Raw genomic sequence first — 17,503 nt, 5'->3', positions numbered from 1 at the left:
GGTCAAGGAGTGGCACTTTGGGGTCCCTGGAGACATTTCTGGCGCACATTTGGGGAAGTTTTGGGTCTGGGGAGGGAATTCAGAGAAAACTTGAGGGTCTGGAGGACACTTCAGGGAGCCGGGTGGGCACTTGGAGGGGCACTCAGGGATTCTGAGGGACAGTTCAGGGTCCGGGGCAGCACTTGGGGGTCCAGGGGGCCTTGGAGGTCAGGGAAGCGAATCTCGGGCCCTTCGGGGTCCGGGCGGGCCCTTGGGGGGGGCTCGAACGGGGCTCTCTGGGGCGCGGGGGGTGATGGGAGTTGGACGCACAGGTATCATACGGTTTAACGGCACTGCGGAGCATCACGGGAGTTCAGGCCGCAGCTGCAATGGGTCTCGGTGGGGCGCGGGGCATGACGGGAGATGAAGTCCCGGCTGGAATAACGCTGGACTTGCGCCGCGGAGCATGATGGGAGCTATAGTCCTGGAAGTGGTTCGAACGCAATGTTAGGGGGTCCGGGGAGGCACTTGGGGGACACTTTTGCGTCCGAGCCGTGATTTGAGGCCCTCGGGGGGAAACGTAAACGGCTCGGGAGCGTTGGGGGGAGCTCGGGGGTCTCTAGCGGGGCTCTTTAGGACGCGGGGCACGGCAGGAGTTTTAGGCACGGGACTGTGTTCTGAGGGGCTCTGGGGCCGCGGGGGATGAGAGGAGATGAATTCTCAGAAGTGGCTGTACTGGGCATCTGTGTGGTTGGGAGCAATCCGGGGGTCCATGGACAGTTTGGTAGTCCCGAATGGGCGCTAAAAGATCACGGACGGATCCTGGAGAGTCTGGGGGACAGTTATGGGAGAGATGGGGGCGGATCCCGGGGTTCTGTGGGGCGCGGAGCATGACGGGCATTGTATTCCCGGCTCCAATGGGGCCATTCCTGGCCGCGAGGCATGCCGGGAGATGTAGGCAAAAAGAAAATATGGCGCTCATCTAGGAACCCCCCTGAGACCCGGATCCCTGGCGCTGATTGGCTACAACTGGTGATGAGCGGGAGCTTCGGCAAATGGGGTGTGGCGGAAGGCGGGTACAACTCATTCACCCTCCTCCAGTCCCTCCCAGTGCAGCCCAGTCCATTCCCAGTACAGACTAATATAACCTCAGTAAAGTCCAGTTCATCCCAAGTAGGATCTAGTACAACCCCAGTCCCCCTCCAGTTCCTCCCAGTACAGCCCAGTCCATCCCAATACACCTGAGTTCATTCCCATTCCCTTCCAGTTCCTCCCAATGTCATCCACAGGTACCCCATTGTCCCGTCTTCTCTGCAATAACCCTAGTGTTCCCAGTATGTCCCAGTATCCCCCAGTGTCACTCCCAGTATGCCCCAGTGTCTCCCACAGCGTTCCCAGTGTTCCCCAGTATGTCCCAGTCCTCCCCAGTGTTTCCAAGGACAGTTTAATTTCTCTCGGTGGCCGTGGCAGCCAAACCCAGCAGTGGGGTCAGTGCAGTGCCCATGGCCACAGCCCCTTGCAGTGGCCCAGTGCAGCTTGGGCTGATGATCCACCCTCACAGCTGGCCCAGGGCAGCTCTGCAGTGGCTTTGCTGGCACCTGGGGCCAGCACACACCTGAGCAGTGTGTCTGTTTGCAGTGGGGAAACTCAGGAGTTTCAGATTCCTGCAAAAAAACCCAAAACGGGAAAACCGCTCTTAGGCTGAGTGCAGCCAGCTCTGCAAGCACAGCAGGTCCCAGGGGAGTGAGGACAGACAGGATGGGGCTGGGCAATGTGGAGCAAGGTTGTCCACACTGGGTCAGAGCTCCAGGCACAGCTTCTGTGAGCAGGCCAGAGCTGCTGAGGAGAGACCCTGGGTCAATATCAATCACAGAATGCTGCAATCACCTCTGATGTAAAGAGAAATATAATAAAATACATCCTTTAAAATAGGAATGCATATTTTTTACAAGTTCTTTGAAATCTTTTTCCATAACGGGACTAGGAAAAGTTTAATGATTCTCACAGGGCTTTGGTGTTGTTTACATCAGACTCAGTTCCTGAGAGTGACTTCAATTAACTTCTCAAGAACTCAAAATAAATTGAAACTCTGAAGTTTCTTGAAGTTTTAATGGGTCCCACTGCGGGAAACGACTGGGAAAGTGTCCCCTGGTTCCAGAACACTGGAGGCAGTGATGACAGCTGGGGACAAAGAAGGCCAAGGTGTCTCTGGTGCTGAGCAAAGCTGGATGTGTTTGAGGAATGCAAAGGGCCAAGGCCTGAGCCGCAGCCCCTGGCCAGGCAGATGCTGTCCCTCCCTCCTTGCTCAGGGCTCTTGCCGGGCTGGGCACTGGCATGTGGGGATGTGCAATGGCAAGGGCAGGAGCATGGGGCGGCCCCTGCCAGGCTGCTGAGCAGGGAGAAGGAGGCAATGAGGCCCCAGGCCTGCAAGGGTCACTTGTCTCCTGCTCCTGCCTCAGGCCCAGGCCCAGCAGCCATGGCCAAAGTGCTGCCCAGGTTGGCTCTGGCAGGGCTGTCTTGCAGCTGCTGCACATGCCTGTGCCCTGTGCAGCCCAGGCTGTGCTGCGGTGTCCCTGCCCTGCGCCTCTGTCCCTGCAGGCTGTCGGCATCCCCCGGCTGCCCCACCTGGCTGGCCCCTTCCTTTGCTGCCAGCTCTGCCTCCTGCCTGCCTCTGCCTGCCCACACAAAGCCTGGGGCTGATACCAAAAGGCTTCATTCCATTTTTCCCCTGCCTGTGAACTTTCAGCACAGGAACAAGGCATGCAGGGGCTGCTTCCCCAGCAAGGATGGTTGGAAGAGAAGAAGAAATCTGGCTCAGGAGTGCAGGGAAGATGGGGAAAACAAGGACTGAATCTTTGAATTTCAGGTGGGTTTTTTGGAAATGGGTAAAATGTAATTCACATTTAGGGACTGTACATAAGCAACCCACTGGTAGAATTCCCTGTCCACATTTTTAGGAGTTATCCCAGGTTGGACCTTAGGCCTGAATAAATGATACCCTCTGCAATAGCAAATGAGTGTTCAGGAGACTTATTCAGATATTTCAGAGATTTGGCCACAGTGGTTCCTCACAGAACCAAAGAGTCAGCTGTGACACTTTGCAAACTCATGGAACACAGAGTCCATGGTGACAAAGCAGAACCCCATGGAACCAAAATCCGTTTTGGCACTTTGGGGCCACATTGAACCAATGGTCCATTGTGATACTGTGGATCAAACGAGACCATTTTGACCCTGAGAAACCTCTGGGAACCAAGGGGCCATTGTGACACAGCAAGGCCTGGTGGAACCATGGGTCCATTGTGGCACTGCTGAACCTCACGGAACCAAGGTGTCTGTGTTCTACTGCGGAACCTCATGGAACCAAGGGTCCATGGTGACACTGCAGAACCAAGGAGACTGCTGCTGGCAGTGTGAGAGCTCATGGAACCAGAAGTCCTTTGTGACACAGCAAGGCCTGATGGAACCAAGGGTCCCTTGTTAAACTGTATGGCCTCATGGAACCATGACCCATTGTGACACAGCAAGGCCACTTGGAGCCAAGGGGCCACTGTGACACTGCGGATCCAAGGAGACCATTGGGACTGAGGAACCTCATGGAACCAAGAGTCCATTGTTCCACTGTGGGGCCATGGGGAACCAAGGGGAGCACAGTGACATTGCGGGGCCTCATGGAACACTGCAGACTGTTCTGACACTTTGGGACCCACTGGAACCAAGGGGCCATTAGAGCATGGCAGAGCCTTGTGGAATTAAGGGCACTGCCGTGAACACTGTGGGTGTCCATGGGATGAAGGGTCCATTCTGACACCGTGGAACCAAGGATACCATTGTGACACTCTGGGCATCATGGAACCAAAGGTGCATTGTTACACAGCAGGGCCTCATGGAACCATGGAGGCCATTTTTACACTTGGAGGCCTTGTGGAACCAAAGGGCCATTGTGGCACTTCAGAGGCTTGTGGAGCCAAGGGGACCATAGTTACACTGTGGGGCTCCATGAAACCAATGGTCTGTTGTGACACTGCAAGGCCTTATGGGATCATGGAGACCATTCTGACACTACAATGCCTCATGGAAGCAAGGAACCATTGTGACACTTTGGGGTCTTGGCAGGCCAAGGGGCAGTTGTCACACTGTGTGGCACCATGGAACCAAGGAGGCCATTGTGACAATACAGGGCCCCATGGAACAGTGCAGGACCCCATGGAACCAAAGGTCTACTGGGACATTGCGGGGCCTCATGGAATCTTGGAGGCCATGATGACACTTGGAGGCCTCATTGAAACAAGGGGCTCTGCAGGGCCTCATGGAACCAAGGGGGCCCTTCTGACACTGTGAGTCCCCATGGAACCAAGGGTCCATTGTGACACTGCAGCACCAAGGAGACCCCTGTGACACTGCAAGGCCTCATGGAAGCCAGGGACCATTATGACACACTGGAGCCCCATGGAAACAAGAGGCCAGTGTGACACATCTGGGCCTAATGGAACCAAGGATCCAATATGACACCACCACTGGGACACTGCAGGGCCCCATGGAAACAAGGGAACAGGGAACAGGTCTGGTTGGCTTGGCCTGACTGGTCCAACTGCTCTTGGCATGTCGAGGGTCTCTTCTCATGTACCCCTGAAACCCTGGGGCTCTGGGCTTTCTTTCAAATGGAAAAGAAAAGAACTGCCCTTCTCATTCAAGCGTCCATAGCCAAAATGGGATTGTTGGAGAGTTTTTCAGGAATGGCTTAAAGAAAGAGGCCATGAGACATACAATTGAGAGAAAAGTAGAAGAGAAAAGTAAAGCAGTTTCTAACAGTTCTCAGCCTTCTGATTTGTGTAAACAATCAGACTCTCTCAGGCATCATTCTATAAACAATAAAGTTCTCAGGCTGTCTTCCCATGGCAAGCGGAGCACCGTCCTTGGGAAGGCCTGCCATCCTGAGAACAGATGTAGAAGTTTTGGGAACACTGGTTTCTGTTTTAGTTTCTGGTTTCTGTTTTAGTTTCTGTTTTTAATAAACAATTGTAGGTATTCTAAAACAAGAGGAGTGGTTAGAAATTTCTCTGTTAGGCTATCATGACATTGTATTACAGAATATGCATGAAGTTCGTTAGTACTGTTATATAAGGTGATTGATTGATCAATAAAGTTGGAGTTCGATGCATTAAAGGATGGTCGTCTCCCCTTCATCTCCAACATGGGATTCCCTCTCCAAAATTCCCAATATCCTGGGATTGCTCCCAGTCAAAAGCTGCCATTGCCAACGAGTCTGACTGACCTTGTCTTCCTGAGAGCTGGGTCCGACCTGCCTTCAGACACTGGGGCGCTTTCCTTCCTATGGAAAAGAACCATCCCTCCTGCACAGGCACCGATTCCAAAATTAGTATTTCTCCTCCAAAATTCCCTATATGCTCGGGTTTCTCCCAGACAAAAGCTGCCAGGACAGACAGCTCTGGCTGACCTTGGCCTCTGGTGGTTGCTTTTATTCTGCCCTGAAACACTGGGGTTCCACCCTTTACTTCTTATGGAAAAGAAACATCCTTCTTCTTCAGGCGGCCATGGCTGAAATTTGGATTCCACCTCCAAAAGTCCTATATCCAATGATTGTTCCTGCACAAAAGCTGCCATTACAGACAGGTCTGGCTGGCCTTGCCCTCCTGAGGGCCAGCTCTCACCTGCCTTCCAAAAGCAGGTGCTCTGTGCTTTCCTTTCTGTGGATAAGAATTGGCCAAAAATAGGATTTCACATTCAAAATTTCATATGTCTAAGAGTTGCTCCCAAACTCTCCAGGACAGACAGACAGGCCTGGCCTTGGCCTCTGGTACTTGTAGTTCATCAGCCCCTGAACCACTGGGGCTCCGTGGTTTCCTTCCTGTTGAGACCCCGGTGACACTGTGGGGCCCATAAGGACCAATGTGAAATTGTGGGGCCTTCTGAAATGAAGAAATCCTTGTGGCACTGTGAGGACCCTGTGGCACCAAGGCTATCACTGTGGCTCTGCTGGGCCGCATGGTCCCAAGGGGCCAGTGTGAAGCAGCAGGGCTTTGTGGAACCAAGAGGCCATTGCTGCATTTCAGGCCCTCGTGGAACCAAAGGGCCGTTGTGATCCTGCAGGGCACCGTGGATCCATGGAGAGCATTGTGGAATTGCAAGGCCCCATGGAATCATGGAGACCATTGTGACACTGTGGGGCCTCAGGGAACCAAAGGGCCACTGTGACCCTGCAGGGCCTCATGGAAGCACGGGGCCATTGTGACACTGCAGAAGCAAGAAGAACATTGTGACACTCATGAAACCAAGGGGAGATGGAACAGGTCTGGCTGGTTTGGCCTGCCAGGGGCCACCGGACAGGTCCAGCTGATCTTGAAATACTGGGGGCTGATTCTCATCAGCTCTTGAAGAACTGGGGCTCTGTGCTTTCCTTCCTATGGAAAACAACCATTTCTCTTTCCAGGTGCCCAAGGCCAAAACTGATAATCCCCCTAAAATATTCCCTATCTGCAAGGGTTCTCCCAGGCAGAAGCTGGCAGGAAAGAGAGCTCTGGCTGGCCTTGGCCTCTGGTGGTCACCTCTAATCTCAAAGAAGCCCTGAGGAAAGAATTTGAATAGGTTTGACTACTGGAACATCAATGAATGTCTCTCCTCCTCTGAAAAACTCAGATGATCTTCTGATCATATGTGCCTTTTTTTCCTCAGTGCGTATTATTCATGAAATATTATTTTCAAGTACATAATATTATTCTTCTCACTCTACCAGTGTTATCTGTCACCAAGCACCTCCTCTACATATGGATCCAGGTCACCTGTACAAGCAAACAAAAGAAAGAATCCAGCAGGAATGATTTGTCTGTGCTCCCATCTGTCCCATCTCCTCTGGAGCTGGAGGTGCAGCCCCAGCACTTGGCAGGGCTCAAGGGCTCACAAGCTCAGCTCCCACCCAGAGAACTTGCAGACCCTGGGCTGCTCTTCTTGGCCCCTGCAGGCTCAGCCAGGCTGAGATGGACACTGATGGTTTCTGGGCCAGGCTCTCTGAGCCCAGCCCAGCTCCCTGCAAGCTCTGTCAGCTGCCCTGAGCTCTGGGCAGCACCAAGGGCCTCTCCCCAGCCCAGCCCAGCCGGCTCTGGCCCCACAGCTCTGCTCAGGCCAGGCTGCTCTGGGCACTGCCCCACGGCCTCAGCCCCTGGCAAAGGCACAGCAGCAGCTGCAGCTGCCACAGGACTCAGCCCCAGCATGGGGGAAGGTGCCTGGCCAAGGGAAAGGAGGCTCCCTGGGTGCCCTGCTCTCCTCTGCAGGAGATGCTGAGAGCTCTGCAGCCCCTGCTGCCATCCCATCTGCCCAGGGCAGCACAAGAGCCCCGGCCTTGGGGTCCTCAAGAGCTGCTCCTGCTCCAGGCCCAGGGCCCATCCCAAAGCTGGGGCAGCCACAAAGCTGTACCCATTTCTCCTCATTCCTTCTCTGATCAGGATGGATCCTCAGCACCGTGGAGGTTGGTGATGAACTTTACTTTTCCAGAGGCCTCTTCTTCTTTGAGCTCTTCAGTTCAGGAATTCAGTGACAAATGCTCATAAACATTTGTTCAAAACTCCCAAACAAGACAAGCCCATGGGAATAATTCAAATCTTCAGTTCTTCTGGTTAATTAGACAGATTTCAGAAGTGTATTCAAAGTGATTCCACTATATTGAAAACAATGAAGAGAGAATTGTTTTGTCCTGTTTAGTTTTCTTTTCCTGTTTATAAATTGATATCAGCAATCCCCTGTTCATACTGATCTCCAGCCCCTCCTCATGCAGTCTGAAGAGATATGAAAATCAAGACCCTTCATGGCTGAAAATCAATCACACTTTGTCCCTACCCCCTCCACATCATTTCCCCCATCCAACCCTGGGCACTCCTATGGATCAGGAATGGTGTGGCCAGCAGGAGCAGGACAGTGGTTCTTCCCCTGCAATCGGCACTGGTGAGACCACACGTCGAGTGCTGTGTCCAGTTCAGGGCCCCCAATTTAGGAAGGCAATGGAGGGGCTGGAGCGTGTCCAGAGAAGGGCAACAAGGCTGGGGAGGGGTCAGGAACACAAGTCCTGTGAGGAGAGGCTGAGGGAGCTGGGGTTGTTTATCCTGGAGAAGAGGAGGCTCAGGGAGACAAGGCAATATCAGGGCACAGGTTGGACTGGATAATCTCCAAGGTCTTCTCCAACCTTGCTAATTCTGTGACTCTCTGGAACCACCCTTGGAGCAGTTGCAGGAGGAGCCCTGGGCCTTCTCTTCAGCAGCTCCAGCAGCCCAGGTCCCTCAGCTTCTCCTGCCAGCCCCAAAGCCCATCCTGTCAGTCCTGCAGAGCCTCTGCAGCTCCTCCTCACTGCCCAGAACAGGGAGCCCCAGAGCCAGACACAGCAGCCCAGATGTGCCCCCCTTGCCTGGCGTGCCTCTGGCAAGGGAGCAGCACCAGGCACTGCAGGAGCCTGCAGACAATTCCTGCAGCACTTCTAGGATGATCCTGCTGCCTAAGGGACGTTCCCAGGGTGCCAAGTCAGGAACTGCAATGGGGAGTGATGCCAGAGAGGAAAGGGCAAAAAGGGATGGGCTGTTTGCAGGGGAGGGGACAGCAGTGCGCAATTGGAAGAGATTTGGGGCAGTAGAGAGGAAAGAAAGCAAAGAAAGGGAAGAAAGCAACTGAGGCTAGGGCTTGAGGCTAGCAGTGCAGAGGGGGGATGTTGTTGGCAGCTCCATCAGGACGCTCTGGGATGCTGCCCTGAGCTGTCCAGTGCATTGGGGATGGATCGGCCCCTGCTCTGCTGCTCCTTCCCATCTGCCCCAGGGCCCTTGCAGAGCCCCAGCCATGCTGTTTGCCCCCAGCCTGCCCACGGCCAGCCTGGGGCTGCTCACGGGGCTTTTCTGTGCTGAGCATTGGCCTGGGCGTGTTCTTGAGAGAGCCTGGGCAAGGAGCCTGGAGCCCCCAGGCCCTGGGCTGAGGCGTCAGTGCTGCCCCAGCAGTGCCCATGGCCTGTCCCTGCTGCAGCCCCGGCACTGCCACCCCCAGGGCTGTGCCCGGCCCCGAGAGCACTCAGGCCCTGCAGCAACACCAGGGCCACCAGGGCAGCAGGGCAGGGCCACGGCAGCAGCACTGGCAACACCAAGTTGGCACAAACAATGACATCACTTTGTAGAAAATATTTAAAATTTAAAGCAAAGATAAAGAACTTCCAAAATGAAACTTACATGAAGTATTGAAGACTGCTTTTATTACAAGTGAGTTGCAGAAACTGGCCAGCAGTTTAGTGCTTCTGAAACCATCCAGTCGTTAGTCTCCACACTGCAGCCTTGAGCTCCTGGTTCCTCAGGCTGTAGATGAGGGGGTTCAGGGCTGGAGGCACCACCGAGTACAGAACTGACAGGGCCAGATCCAGGGATGGGGAGGAGATGGAGGGGGGCTTCAGGTAGGCAAATGTGCCAGTGCTGAGGAACAGGGAGAGCACGGCCAGGTGAGGGAGGCAGGTGGAAAAGGCTTTGTGCCGTCCCTGCTCAGAGGGGATCCTCAGCACAGCCCTGAAGATCTGCACATAGGAGAAAACAATGAACACAAAACAACCAAAACCTAAACAGGTAACAAACAATGAAATCCAAATTTTTCTGAATGTGGACTGTGAGCAGGAGAGCTTGAGGATCTGGGGCACCTCACAGAAAAATTGGCCCAGGGCATTGCCGTGGCACAGGGGCAGGGAAAATGTATTGGCTGTGTGCAGTAGAGCATTGAGAAAGGCACTGGCCCAGGCAGCTGCTGCCATGTGGGCACAAGCTCTGCTGCCCAGGAGGGTCCCGTAGTGCAGGGGTTTGCAGATGGACACGTAGCGGTCGTAGCACATGATGGTCAGAAGGGAAAATTCTGCTGTGATAAAGAAAAGGAAGAAGAAAACCTGTGCAGCACATCCTGAGTAGGAGATGTCCCAGGTGTCCCAGAGGGAATTGTGCATGGCTTTGGGGACAGTGGTGCAGATGGAGCCCAGGTCGCTGAGGGCCAGGTTGAGCAGGAAGAAGAACATGGGCGTGTGCAGGTGGTGGCTGCAGGCTACGGCGCTGATGATGAGGCCGTTGCCCAGGAGGGCAGCCAGGGAGATGGCCAGCAAGAGGCAGAAGTGCAGGAGCTGCAGCTGCCGCGTGTCTGCCAATGCCAGCAGGAGGAAGTGCCTGATGGAGCTGCTGTTGGGCATTTGCGGTGTCTGCATATTTCAACATACAGAAGGAGGAAAGACAGGGCAACGGAGGGGAAATTTCTCACAGAAAAATCAAGACTCTTTGTCATAGCCTCTTTCTTTCCACTAAGCACGTCCCCTTTGTGTATGTCTAGGAGATCTTCCTTCACCATTATTGCTGGAGCTCTGATTGCTGCTGGCCAATGCTGTGTGAGGAGCTGGACCTTGGCCTGCAGGACACCTGGGAGTCAGCCCTGACCCCCAGTCAGTGCAGGGAACAGTGAGAGCAGGGCCCAGTCCTGGTGTTCAGGCTTGGATAAAGAATCTTCCTGTAAGGCTGCAGAACTGCCTGGGTGAAGGGATGGGGATAACAGAAGGCAGAATGAGAGATTCTGCTGCACCTGGGGAGAACAGAGAGTCCAGAGAGGCAGGAGGATTGTCTGAGATTTAGTGCAGACTGAGGGGAAGTGCTCTGTCCCTCTCTCCTGTTCCAGCTGCCCTGCACTTGCACCTTTCTGAAATCCACTCCTGTGTTACCCTGGACAGCCAGGAGACACTGCTGAGAGCAGAGGGATCCCTGGCACACAAAGTGGCTCCTGCCTTTCCCAGAGTCAGGAGAGTGGGCTCATTGCCAGCCTCCCAGGCTGCCCTGCCCAGAGCTGCCCGGGCACAGGGAGCTGGGACACCCCATTGCTGTGCTCAGCCTGCACAGGAGGAGCCCAAGGGCTGGGCCTGGCCCTGCAGCTGGAACTACCATTGCAGAGAGCCCCTCAGCAATGGCAGCAGCACCTGGGCAAGGCAAGGAGAGAGAGAGAGCTGGGCCTGAGGAAAAGCCTTTCCCTGGCCAGCCCTGGCCAGCCCCTGCCAGGCAGCAGCAGGGCAGGACAGTGGCCCTCAGGCCCTGGTCAGCAGGGAATGGGCACATGGCCGCAGAGATGCCCTTCATCTCTGGGCCTGCTGTGCTGGCCCAGGAGGGACTGAAGGCCCCGAGCCCCCGGGCTGAGGGCTGTGCTGGCTGCGAGGGGACACAAGAGCTGTGCTGCTCAGGGCAGTGTGTGCCCTGCAGGGCAGGCCCGGCAGGTGCCACATCTGCCCTGCAGCAGGGCTTCCCTCAGCACTGCCTCTCTCCCTGCCTGCCCACGGCTCTGCTGCTGGAGCTGTCCCAGCCCCAGCTGCTCCTGTGGGCCCGGGCTCCTTCCCTGCCAGAGCTGCCAGAGCCCAGCCCAGCCCCTGGGCCAGCCGTGCCCTGCAGCTGCTGCGCCCTGCAGGGATTAAAGAACAGCTCCCCCAGCCTGGGCACCATGGAAAGGTGATGCTGCATGGATCTGGAGGCTGGGCAGGTGCAGGCACTTGCTGAGGTGCCCAGGAATCCTCAGGGTGATGGTTGAAGAGTCTCAGCCCCTGCTCTACCCTGCACAGTTAATCTTCTATTGCCATCAAGCTGAGCCAGGGAAAAGTGGGAGCACAGATTCAGGAAAGCAGAGACCCAAGCAGGAAACTCCTGCCCTGAATGAGCTCATGAAAAGTCACCCTGGGCATGAGCTGGAGCTCTGGGCACCCCTGGCTGAAGCCCCAGCTTCATCCCCAGCAGCTGTCCCTGGCAGCAGGAGCTGTCCTGCCCTGTCCTTCTGACGGTGCCCAGGGCAGCCCCACTCTGCAGCACATCCTCCCCTAAAGCAGAAACAGCAGCAGAGCATCCTTACAGTCACATCAGTCCTGTCCTGGGTCAGCTTCAGGAGATCCCTCCAGGAGCACAGGGGACATTGCCCTGCACCCACACACTCACCATGCACAGGGCTGTGAAGAGCTTTCCCCAAGTGAAGTCTCAGCTCAATGTCTTCCCAATCCGGATTGCCTTCAGCCTGTCTCTGCCTGTCTCCTGTCCCCTCAGTGCCTGCAGGCAGAGCCCTCAGCCCTGCTGGGCTGGGAGAGGAGCTGGTCCTGGGAAGAGCTGTTCCTTTAAAGCTCAGCAGCACAGACACAGCACAAGGACATTAATGAGCCTCTTGGGGATTTGGTGTTGTTTACATCAGCCCAGTCCCTGAGAGAGTGCTCAAAAAACTTCTCAAGAACTCAAATTTAAAATGAAACTCTGAAGTTTCTTGAAGTTTTAATGAGTCCCACAGATGGACATGAATGAGAAACTGTCCCCAGGTTCCAGTTAGGGCAGAACACTGGAGGCAGTGATGACAGCTGGGGACAAACAAGGCCAAGGTGTCTCTTGTGCTGAGCAAAGCTGGATATGTTTGAGGAATGCAAAGGGCCTACCCTGAGCCCCAGCCCCTGACCAGGCCGATGCTGTCCCTCCCTCCTTTCTCAGGGCTCTTGCCGGGATGGGCACTGGCATGTGGGGATGTGCAATGGCAAGGGCAGGAGCATGGGGCGGCCCCTGCCAGGCTGCTGAACAGCGACAAGGAGGCAATGAGGCCCCAGGCCTGCAAGGGTCACTTGTCTCCTGCTCCTGCCTCAGGCCCAGGCCCAGCAGCCATGGCCAAAGTGCTGCCCAAGTTGGCTCTGGCAGGGCTGTCTTGCAGCTGCTGCACATGCCTGTGCCCTGTGCAGCCCAGGCTGTCCCACGGTGTCCCTGCCCTGCGCCTCTGTCCCTGCAGGCTGTCGGCATCCCCCGGCTGCCCCACCTGGCTGGCCCCTTCCTTTGCTGCCAGCTCTGCCTCCTGCCTGCCTCTGCCTGCCCACACAAAGCCTGGGGCTGGCCCAGGCCCCTTCTGGGAGATGTGTTGCACCACAGCCCTGCCCTGGGATAGAAACTCCATTGTCTTTGTTCTGAATCTGGGCCTCTCCAGTTGCCCTTGGCATTAGTTTGGGTTTTTCCTGCCTTTTCTCTACTATGTCAAAAGGCTTCACCATCTCTGACACCACCCTTCAGTCCCTCCCAGGGTTCTCCTCTGCTGTCCTCAGTCCCCACCTGTTGGGAATTTATCTGACTAGACACTGGAAAAGTACAAGGCCGTGGCTAATTCCAAGTCCTGCACGTGTAAGACAGCGTGTCCTTGGGCCTAGTTGGGTATGATAACGAGTGGACAGAGAGACGTGGGAAATAGAGAATGTAGGCCGAAAGGAATGAGGGAGAGGTGATGGTATAGTTTAACCAATAGATCGCTTGGCTTACAGAATATTCATGAGATCATTACTTGCTGTATAAGTGTCTGATGCTCTCTTCAATAAACGGAACTTGCTGTTGACTCATATTGAGTGTCCGAGTTTTCCCTGCACCCGACAAATGGCTCATCCCCGAAAAAGGCCTCGTTCTGCGACAATTCTTCATTTATCAGCCCAATTTTCCCTTTTTTGTGTCCAAATTCCCTTTTTTCCCCACAAAAATTTCCATTTTTTGGACCCAAATTTTCCTTTTTTTCAGCAGAAATTCCCTTTTTTTTACCCAATTTAACTTTTTTGTTGCTCAAATTCCCCTTTTTGAGCCCAAACTTTCCCTTTTTGGCCCCAAATTCCCCTTTTTTCCCCAAAATTTCCTTTTTTTGGTTCAAATTCTTTTTTCCTGGACCCAAATTTCCCATTTTGGGGGCACAAATTTTCCTTTTTTCAGCCCAAATTCTCATTTTTTGGACCCAAATTTTCCCTTTTTTCAGCCCAAATTCCCCTTTTTGTTGCTCAAATTCCCTTTTTTGGGCAAAATTTCAATTTTTTAGTCCCAAAATCCCATTTTTGGGTCCAAACTTCCCATCTGAGCACCTAAATTCCCATTTTTGGCCACAATTTTTCCTCTTTTCACCCAAATTCCCTTTTTAGGTCCAAATTTCTCCTTTTTGTTGCTCAAATTCCCTTTTTTGAAGCAAATTCTCCTTTTTTCAACCAAAATTCTCCTTTTAGGACCCAAATTTCCCTTTTAGGACAAAATTTCCCATTTTTGGACCCAAATTTTCCCTTTTTGGGCACAAATTTCCATTTTCTTCGTCCAAATTCCACTTTTTTGGTCGAAATTCTCCATTTTTGGAAACAAATTCTCCTTTTTGACCCAAACTTTCCCTTCCTGGACCCAAATTCCCTTTTTTTGTCCCAAATTCTCCTTTTTGGACGCAAATTTTCCCTTTTTCAGCCCAAATTCCCATTTTTTTGACCTAATTTCCCCTTGTTGTTGCCAAATTCCCTTTTTTGTGCACAAATTTCCATTTTTTAGTCCCAAATTCTCCTCTTTGGACCCAAATTTCCTCTTTTTTGGTCCAAATTCTTTTTTCCTGGACCCAAATTCCCATTTTTGGCTCCAAACCTCCCCTGAGTGCCCAAATTCCAATTTTTGGGCACAAATTCCCATTGTAGACCAAAATTCTCCTTTTTCAACCCAAACTTTCCCTTTCTGGTCCCAAATTCCTCTTTTTTTCCACCCGGTACTTCCGCTCTTGTCCAGGACTACATTTCCCATCATCCCCTTCACTCACTTCCGCTGCAAACCCCACCCACTTACCCTTTGTAGTCCTCGCTTTCTGGACTACATTTCCCATCACCCCCTTTGCCAACTTCCGCTATAAACCCCGCCCACATCTCCTTTAATACTGAGGCGACTTCTGGTTCTGTTTCCCACCACCGCCGCCATGTTCCTGCAGTGCTACGAGAACGAGCGCGGGGAGCGCGTTTATACCCTCAACGTACCGGTCAGATTTTGAGGATGTTTTTGCAAATTTTGGGCAATTTTGGGTGATTTTGGGGAGGGTTCTGAGGGGATCCGGGGGGTTTGGGTGCCTTGGGAGCGGTATGGGAGCGATGAGGGAGAGGTTGGGTGGGCTGAGGGGGGAATTGGGACAGGAGTTGTTATGAACAAAAATTCGGTTAATATTTTTTTGTGAGAAAAAAGTTACCACTACTGCTGGGCTGCTGCCTTTGGTATGGTAATTACGGGTCGTTGTCGTTAATGGTTGGTTTTGTATTAGTAAACGCCCTGGCTGGGGCCAGGTAATGGTCCTTTGCTGAGACAGTGAAGGGTGGGGACCTTCCCGAACAGTGAGGAGAAGAGACCTGGAGGATGGGGGGGTTATGCAAAGTGACTCCAGGACCAGCACGCTTTGTGGGACCCCCGACTCCAAACCCACGGAGAAAACCCCAAAAACAACGAGCCAAATAAGAGTTGAGAGACTGCAGTGATGTCTGGATGTGAGGAGCGGAGCGCTAGGCCTGCAGAGATGCTGGAAAGCTTCATTGTTCCTCACCCTGTCTTCGAGAGCTCCCGGGCCAGGTCTGGCAGGAAGCGAGACCCAGACCGAAGCAGGAACATCTGGCGGGGAATACCACGCCCTAAAGGCTCCCACGAGGACTGGATCCCCCAGCTCTGCCCCTAGTGGACAGAGCTGCGCATATCCTCCTCCTCTGAGTCACCCTGGGAGATGATGGGATGCTGCAGACCCGTTGAGCTGCCCAATCCTGAGCTGATCACTTTTAATAAAGGCATTAAAAAGGAGAAGAAGTCTCCTGGCCCTGTTTATTTCAGCTGGGGGTGCTCGTCCGGGATAGCCACGCTGCAAGAGGATTCAGGACTGGCCATCTTGGATATTCAGAGGACAGCTGGCTACCAGGACCAGAGAGATCGGCTCAGGACAGCGACGCAGAGGAGCACCGGAGCACCAGACTGGTGAGAAATCTGGTGGCGGAAGTGGGAGACGTGCGCATGTGTGTGTGAGTGAGACGTGGGCCGGCAGCCGGACCCTCAACCTGAGAGTGGACCCCTTAGTACCGCATTTCCTGACTCCTGCGAAGGGGCAGGCCGGAAACAGGGGGAAGCGAGTGGACTTAGTGTGAGTGAGTCTCCCAAGGGGGAATAAAGGGCCCCCCCCTTCGGGCGTGCGAAGGGAATTTGTGTTTGAGTGGCATGCACCCAAAGTAAGTCCTGACAGAGGGAGGTCAGGCACTTTTGTAAGTCTCGAGAAGGATTCGCGTAAGATTTGTCAGTCCCGAGAAGGATTCGGGTGTTTTCACAAGCCCTGCAGGCAAAGTAAGTCCTGACAAAGGGAGTCAGGCACAAACCCCAGCGAAGGAGGCTGTGGTTTGCTTTTAAGTCCTGATACGGTGAAGCCTAAAAATTGGCGAGTTTGGAAAACTAAAAATCAGGCAGTTGTTTTTCCTGACTGAGGGAGTCAGGCACGACCCGGATTCTTGGCCGAGGCATCGTGTGTTCAAGTCCCGATAGATATAAGACCTGACGAAAGTTGGGCAATCAAGAGATTGGGCAGTTGTTTCAGTATAAAGTCCTGAGCATCAGGCAGAAATTTGAAGTTCAGTGGAGGAGGCTGAAGCTCCTCAAACAAGGTTTTTTTGAAACTACCAGTCAGTTGAGGCACCTTTGAGACTTTTTTATTGAGACCTGAAAAATGGGATGTTGTAGTAGTAAAAAGACCGGCAAGAGACTGAGAGACATACATCCCAATAGTCCCTTAGGAGAACTGTTAGAAAAATGGGATTCTATAGAGACCACGGAGGGATTAGATAAAGTGAAAATGATCCATTATTGTATGGAAGTCTGGCCAGAATTAGAACTGCAAGGGGGATGGCCTTGGTGTGGGACAAAGGATAAGTGGATGTGCCAACTATTAAATAATTATCTGACAGCTCGAAGAGATACTGATCCTGAGCAATTATTGTATGTGGCTTGCTGGGTAAAGAGCGCTGTTGAGGATGAAGGGGTGCGAATTTGTAAGGTACAGAGGAAGAAAGAAGGGAATGAAGGAGGGGATGATAGAACTAGTAAAAGATGGGACCCCCTGGATTATTTGCCTCCTTCTGCCCCTCCACCTTATAATCCTCTTCTACAAGCACCTCAAAGGGCAGGTCCGGTTCCTCCCCCGGCTGCCATCTCACTACCACCTGCTCAAACTCCTCCTTCTACCTCTTCAGCTTCCGCTATGGTAAACCCAGTATCTCCTCCAACCACTCCCTCACCGCCCCCTTCAGCTCCTCCAGATCCTTCTGCATCACCACAAGCGCCCACTCCACCTGCTGCATTCTCCACCCCTTCTCCAGCTCCGCTGAATATTCACTCAGGCTCTTCTCCCCCTCCTATTGCTGTCCCTTTACCTCCTCCTAGTTGGGACACAAATGCCTCCTCGCCTGATAAACAGCTATCAGCAAATACACCTGCTGATGGGCAGGAAGTTCAGGGTAACCCAGATATTCCTCAAAGTAGTTTGGCATTTGAAGATGGGCCGTACTGTAGCACCAGATCCAAGACCTCCAAGGCAGAGAGACTCTTTCCCCTCAGAGAGGTTCCTATGGGAGGAGTAGCGGGAGGTGTTGGCTTTGTGAATGCTCCCCTAACTGCTTCTGAGGTGAGAGGATTCAAGAAAGAGTTGGGGCATTTAGTGGAGGACCCAGTGGGCA

At 53.4% G+C, this 17,503-nt stretch overlaps 1 protein-coding gene across 1 annotated transcript; it reads right to left on the bottom strand.

The window, feature by feature from the left end:
- Positions 1–699: 699 nt before the first annotated feature.
- LOC128949427 (olfactory receptor 14J1-like) lies at positions 700–10,015 on the bottom strand (the record flags this gene model as incomplete). The annotated part of the gene is made up of 2 exons (XM_054294287.1): positions 700–780; positions 9,296–10,015. Coding segments are annotated over 2 exons (801 nt in total), but the record flags the coding sequence as incomplete, so codon positions are not given.
- Between the last annotated feature and the right edge of the window lie 7,488 nt (positions 10,016–17,503).

This window comes from Melozone crissalis, unplaced genomic scaffold (assembly GCF_028551555.1).
Source record: "Melozone crissalis strain CALT ecotype California unplaced genomic scaffold, PUWL_Pcris_2 ptg000231l_1, whole genome shotgun sequence".
NCBI lineage: Eukaryota > Metazoa > Chordata > Aves > Passeriformes > Passerellidae > Melozone > Melozone crissalis.
Note: the sequence above shows the minus strand (reverse complement) of the source record. Positions and strands in the feature narration are given on the sequence as shown.